This window comes from Electrona antarctica, assembly GCF_951216825.1.
Source record: "Electrona antarctica genome assembly, chromosome: 20".
Lineage (NCBI taxonomy): Eukaryota > Metazoa > Chordata > Actinopteri > Myctophiformes > Myctophidae > Electrona > Electrona antarctica.
In genome coordinates, this window is record NC_136801.1 from 5,322,700 (window position 1) to 5,329,139 (window position 6,440).

Sequence of the window (6,440 nt, forward strand, 5' to 3'; positions counted from 1 at the left end):
TTTGATCAAGACGCTGAATCCCTAATTGCTCCCGATGAGCAGGTTGGTGCCATGCATGATTTCCTCCACCATCAGTGTATGAATGTGTGTGTGAATGGGTGATGCACAATCTATGAAAAGCGCCTTGGATAAAGGCTCTATATTTATGCACCATTTACCATTTCAATGATAGATAATAGGGTAATTGGCAAACTGTTATCATACTCTGACAAAGACTAATAGTTGGTCTGTCCCTATATTTAGCATTATGGCCATTACATTACATTGGCTGTGTGACGATCATAGATCTCACTCACTGTGGTGGTCAGCACCTGCGCAACACACTCTCCATCCATTCCTTTGTTGTCAAACTGTCTTGTATGCAGCCTGGTCTTTCTGTTGTACTCTATCTGCACTCTGTGGAGAGAGAGAGAGAGAGGAGAGAGAGAGAGAGAGAGAGAGAGAGAGAGAGAGAGAGAGAGAGAGAGAGAGCGGGAAAGGGGGGGGGGGGAGAAAGAGAAAGCGAGAGAGATATATTGGTAAGGTAAGGTAAGGTAATTTTATTTATAAAGAGCCTTTCAAAACAGTTGTTACAAGGTGCTGTACAATGTAAAATAATAGGAATAAAACAAGAACATCACAATCAAAGATAAACCAACAATGAAATGGTAAGGTCTACTCTAAGAACTAATTTGTGATGTCCTGAGCAAATCACAAATTGCCTTTTTGGCAAATCATCATCATACAACAGACCATATCTTCATGCTCAGCACCCTATTGAACAATCAAATAAAAAACAAAGGCACCTGGTAAGAAGAAAGCACTGGAGCAACCTGACAAAGATGTAATTTACATCGAAACGTCCTCTTTTGCCTTGCTCCAGTAAAGAAAGAGAGCTTATAGCCTTATACGTATATGTGTCTTGTTCCTGAGATGCACCGGACCAGCGTGGTTGAGGCGCGGTGGAACCTCAACCCCTGATTTGTTAGTCCTAAATATGACCAGTGACCACCATAGGTAACTTCAACCACCTCATAAGAGATAACTGATAATAGTGTGGTACGAGGCGTCGAAAAAAACAGCTCCCGATTTTCATAATATTAGGGTTGTTTTTTAGGTTTTAAAATATGCTGAGTTTATTTCTTACACTTTTTAAGTACCGTAGCCAGAAGTGTCTTTTCTGACTGATGGGTCTTTCCTCACGGGACCCCCAGACTTATCTCAGTACTCATTACATTCCTTGCTCTGCTCCTGCTCCAGAAGACCAGAACTATGTCAAATTAGTTTTTGTTTTTGTAGCTGTGCTCTGATAACAAAAATGAGTAGTAGCTAATACCATGGGTCTTCCACAGGGGGTCCATGGCCCCTGGGTGGTCCTCAGAGTTACTACAGGGGCCCACCAAATCTTTGTGGGATAGGAACTTAATATTTTTTTTACATTAAACCACTTGATCATCCCTATTCTGAGGAGAACAAGCTCATATCTGCTGATTAAGATGCTGATGTCTTTCTCCTCTCTCTTAAAAGCCATTTTGGGCAGGAACCCCTTTTGGTGTTAGCATCATGTTATGCTTTAGCTATTGAAAAATAGCAGATCTACAAGCTCATAGCGCGCCACCGAGTGGCGCGCTACGAGCTTGTAGGTCTGCTATTTTTGAAAAATCGAAGAACGACTGACATAGAAACATAGCTTTTTCAGAAAACTGTCAGGATGTAGAAGACATTTTTAGAATCTGATCTCAGGTCAAAATGGGTTAAATTAGTGTAATTAGTAGCTTTGTACAAACACACAGTTGGTGAAAAGGGCCAGCTGAAGTAATTTGTATAGTTCCCCGTAATTACATAGTTCTCTGTTTTCTGTTGATGGAACCCTGTACATCCCTCAGACAAAGCCAGTCTGATGCATGCCATGCATGGCAGAGCCTCTTGAAGTTGTCCCACAGCCTGATCTAATGCAGGAAGATCTTGTATCCCTAAGACTGTCAAAGTTCTAATAGTTGATGCCATGGGTGTGCTTCAGAGTATGAAAAAGACACCAACCACGCAGGCAGATCTTCAATATGCATTCAACAAATGCATCGAAACGATGATGGGAAACTATCTATCTACTAACTATGATGGGAAACATAGATCGAAACTATGATGAGGGACGCATTGTCTTTGAGTTTGATCAGTATATGGATCAATCATTAAAGGATAAGATTCGACAGAAGAGAGCAACAATCCATCCAGAGATGAAGCTCACCATGTTCATCAAGGAACAGAACACCAGGGAGGCGTATGAGAGATCCCAAATATATGACCCCCCGAGAAAAGGGGTGGGGGTCGGGAAAATTTGACACCTATCACTTTCTGACAGTTTGGTCCCTATTAAAGCCAAAAAAGAAAAGAAAAAAAGAATTAGCACAAAAATCCTACGGAAGTACACCTCGTAGGCTACCACACTATAAGGCAAGATGACTTTTTACGCCACCAAAAGGAATATCAAGCTGGACATCTCAACTAAAATTCAGTGGTGTAAAGTAAGTACATTTACTTAATTACTGTACTTAAATACAATTTTGAGGTATTTGTACTTGAGTATTTCCAATATCCAGTACTTCTACTCCAATACATATCAGAGGAGCCAAATATTGTACTTTTACTCCACTACAATTATTTGAAAACATATTTTTTTAAGGAAATCCTTGACTTGGTAAACACGTGCCTTTTGCAGGCTGCCACAGGCAGACATGGCTCCCAAGAGAAGACAGACCTAGTGCACACAAGATGAGATGGAAAGAAATCAAGCTGCACTTTATAACTACCTGCCAAGTGTACAGAGACATCAGAGACACTGTAGATACATATTACTTCCCACAGATTAAACACCCAAAGAGAGTTTGAAAACATGACTTGCACTTGCTGCGTTAGGGTACAGCATGTGCAAACACAGCAGCAAGATTTGTAAACTGGCAGGAAAAGGACAGTAGAACAGCCTACTAATTCAATTGACGCTGATTGAGTTGAAATTGAGAGAGTGGAACAACACTTCCCCCTCGTGGATAAAACATAGAAATATTTGGTCGAAAGAGAAGGAAAGGACAAATACGACACGAACCAAAAGCCAAACATCACTTCCCTGGTGGTCTAGTGGTTAGGATTCGGCGCTCTCACCGCCGCGGCCCGGGTTCGATTCCCGGTCAGGGAACTCACTTTTCCTTATTTAAAGAAGGGTAATAATGTTATTATGAAAACAGCAGTTGTAGGTTCAGACGTCCCGTTCACTATCAAATGGAAAGTTTAAGGAAACTCTCCCAGCAACTCAAATAGAGAAGAAGAAGAATTAAATGAGGTCCCGGGCCCAGACCTTATTTTGAACTGTACTATATCAATTTTTATATATATTTTTTGGGTTAGAGTTAGGTTATTTTTTTTTAATTAATTGATCAAGGTGGACCCTTTTGTAAACAAGTGTAATGCTTTATTGGGTCGTCCACTCACAGTTAACAGTCTTTGTATTGAGTTGTGCTTGAAAAACTGTTAATAAATATTTCAATCAATCAATCAATCCTATTCCTGCGTCACGTTCTAAAATGTTGGGGGACGCAGCGTAGAGGTCAGGTTCCAAACGGAGCTAGTTCCCGAGGGCTAGTGATATGTATTTTATTATTCCCTGAATTGTAATGTCATCGTTCGATTCATGACTGTCTTCAATGCATTCGAACCAACTTTCGGCTCCAGCTTCAGGCAGTTTTTTGCTTTAGTTGTTTGAAACGTGACGTATACACCGTTCCTCCTTCTTTCTTTCGTAGCTTCCTTGTAAATAATAACCTAGATAATAACCAAGGATAGTCTAAGAAGGATGAGACACGAAGACTGTACGGGCGACGCCATGTTGCTTTGGAAGGAAAGAAACATGCGCAATGGGCTATATGTAGCCAACACTTCCGCGTTCAGCTTCCTTGGTCTCAACTGCGCATGTTTCTTTCCTTCCAAAGCAACATGGCGTCGCCCGTACAGTCTTCGCGTCTCATCCTTCTTAGACTGTCCTTGATAATAACCCGGAAGTAATGGTGTTTTGACCGGTGACAACGTCACCCCAGCGTCACACGTGCATCTTGCTGAGAGAGACCACGCGCAGCCAGCAATAAGCATGATGGCTGCCTGTAACATAGAGGAGGTGCTGGCTAAAGCCGAGCAAGATGAGGCAGAAAAGCTGAAAAGCATCACCGTCCACAAAGAACTCGATGTCGAATATGACATCGGCAACCTGGCCGCCTTCGACAAGAACAACATTGACATCCGTGAGTTCAGAGATCAGAAGAAAGAGGACTTTCTGCGGTCGCTCGCCCGCGACAACACGCAGCTGCTCATCAACGAGATCTGGAAGCAACCCGTGGAGAGATGCGACGAGGTGATCGTCGCCAAACTACCCGACCCGACCACCCCACTGCCCAGAGAGAAGCCTGCTCCCAAAAAGAAACCCGCGACCAAATGGGAGGAATTCGCCAGACTGAAGGGTATCAGGAAAAAGAAGAGAACCAATTTGCTGTGGGACGATGTCGCCAAGGACTGGAAACGGCGCTACGGCTACCAGAGGGCCAAAGATGACACCAAGGAGTGGCTGATCGAGGTCCCTGTAACCGCAGACCCCAACGAGGACCAGTTCCAGAAGCGCAACCATGCCAAGAAGGAGAGAGTGGCGAAGAACGAGCTGCACCGGCTGAGGAACATCGCCAGGTCCCAGAAGATCAAAGTGCCAGGTGTTGGACTGCAGACTTCGACCAATCAGTCCAAATCTGAGCTGGGCATGGCCGTCAGTGTTGCCAGGACTTCCACAGCGTCAGTGGGTAAATTTCAGGACCGCCTGCCCAAAGAGAAGCCCCCCAAGAACATGGGCAAGAAGAGGAAATTCCAGCCCGTCATAGGTGACTTTTCAAGTGAAAAACAAAAGCAGCTGGACCTTCTGAACGTCATGGACCGTAAGAGACCAAAGCTAGACATCGCTAAAGCTGTCAACAAGCAGATGCGTGAAGAGGACAGGGATGAGGCTGCAGCCAGATACAAGAAGAGGGAAGGAAAGAAGGGACAGGGCCGGAGGGATAACTTCTCTGGCAGAGGGAGGGGTGGAGGTGGAAGAGGAAGAGGAGGAGGAGGAGGAGAGGAGGAAGGATTTGGTGGGAGAGGCAGAGGTGGTAGGGGTGGAGGTGGACGGGGTAAGCCTGGAGGAAGAGGAAGAGGAGGAGGAGAGGAAGGATGGGGCGGCAAAGGCAGGGGGGGCAAGGCTGGAGGAGGCAGGGGAGGAGGGAGAGGGGGAAGCAGGGGAGGAGGGAGAGGGGGAAGCAGGGGAGGAGGGAGAGGGGGAAGCAGGGGAGGAGGGAGAGGGGGAGGCAGGGGAGGAGGGAGAGGGAAACCTGGAAGATAAGTCATCAAACTCTGTCCAACTTCCAATGTGCCTTGTCATAAAAAAAGACTGGAGTTGCCCTGTTGGCTGCTGTATGACGGGCAGTGATGTAATAATATCAGGTGTTTTCCCTGATATTTATTGTTTTCATGGGAAAAAAATCCATCCTGAAATGTAAATGTTGGCCTCAGGATTCGAAATATGTCAACCTGATGCCCCCTCCTCCTGTTAATGATGTGTATGTTTTACTTATTTCAACCCATATTAAAACAGGAATTGGATAGAATCGTTTGTTTTTCTTTTAACAATTGCAGTCTGTCATATGGCATGTAATACATTGAAAATTGTGCATAGAACTCTGCCAAAATGGTACACTGTTGCATCTGCAGTATTAGTTTTTTCTCTCGATCGTATAAGAACTTGCACCTGTACTCCCAAGTTCATGTATTTTTAGTTTGACTATTTCTCATTTGGCAAACCAACATTCAAGTGACAAAATGTTTAAAAAAAAATCACACCTGTGTGAACTGGGGCGCTCTAATCATCATACATCATCAATTTCCTCGGTCCCAGCCTTATAGTCCAATCAGCCTGCGAGTAAGGCTGATGAGTCACAATATAAGGCAGAGAGTGCATAGCCGGAATTGTCGGGCCGTAACATCGGTCGGATGTATTTCCCCCGGATAATATATTTTTCGACCAATCACAACACTTGTTTCATATGCAGAGAATGTAAACAGATTTGTAAAGCGGCAATTCCGCCTAAATTCCAGCAATGCACTCTACATCATACATACATCATTTTGCATGGCGAGCCTCTTCCTCCTTACGTCATCTCATTCCGGCCAATCACAATTTGTTTACACACTTTTGTCTTCAATGTTTGTTTACACAGACCCTCAAAGCTGGACATAGGAGGAGGGGCTAGCGCCCCTCAAAAAGAAAAGAAAATATGTTGGAAGGTAATAACTAAATAGGCCTACTAAGATAATTTGAGTGCTAGTGCTATTGCTTTCTTCGAAAAACACTGGGCTGTTATAGAACTTGAGCTCTTAGGGCCGATTCATACTCCTAC

The 6,440-nt window shown here is 44.1% G+C and overlaps 1 protein-coding gene across 1 annotated transcript; it reads left to right on the forward strand.

The window, feature by feature from the left end:
* The first annotated feature begins 4,038 nt into the window (after positions 1 to 4,038).
* On the forward strand, positions 4,039 to 5,873 carry rrs1 (ribosome biogenesis regulator 1 homolog). The gene has a single exon (XM_079490020.1). It carries the CDS (start codon positions 4,115 to 4,117, stop codon positions 5,384 to 5,386), a length of 1,272 nt encoding a protein of 423 aa, XP_079346146.1. The 5' UTR covers positions 4,039 to 4,114; the 3' UTR covers positions 5,387 to 5,873.
* The last annotated feature ends 567 nt before the right edge of the window (positions 5,874 to 6,440 follow it).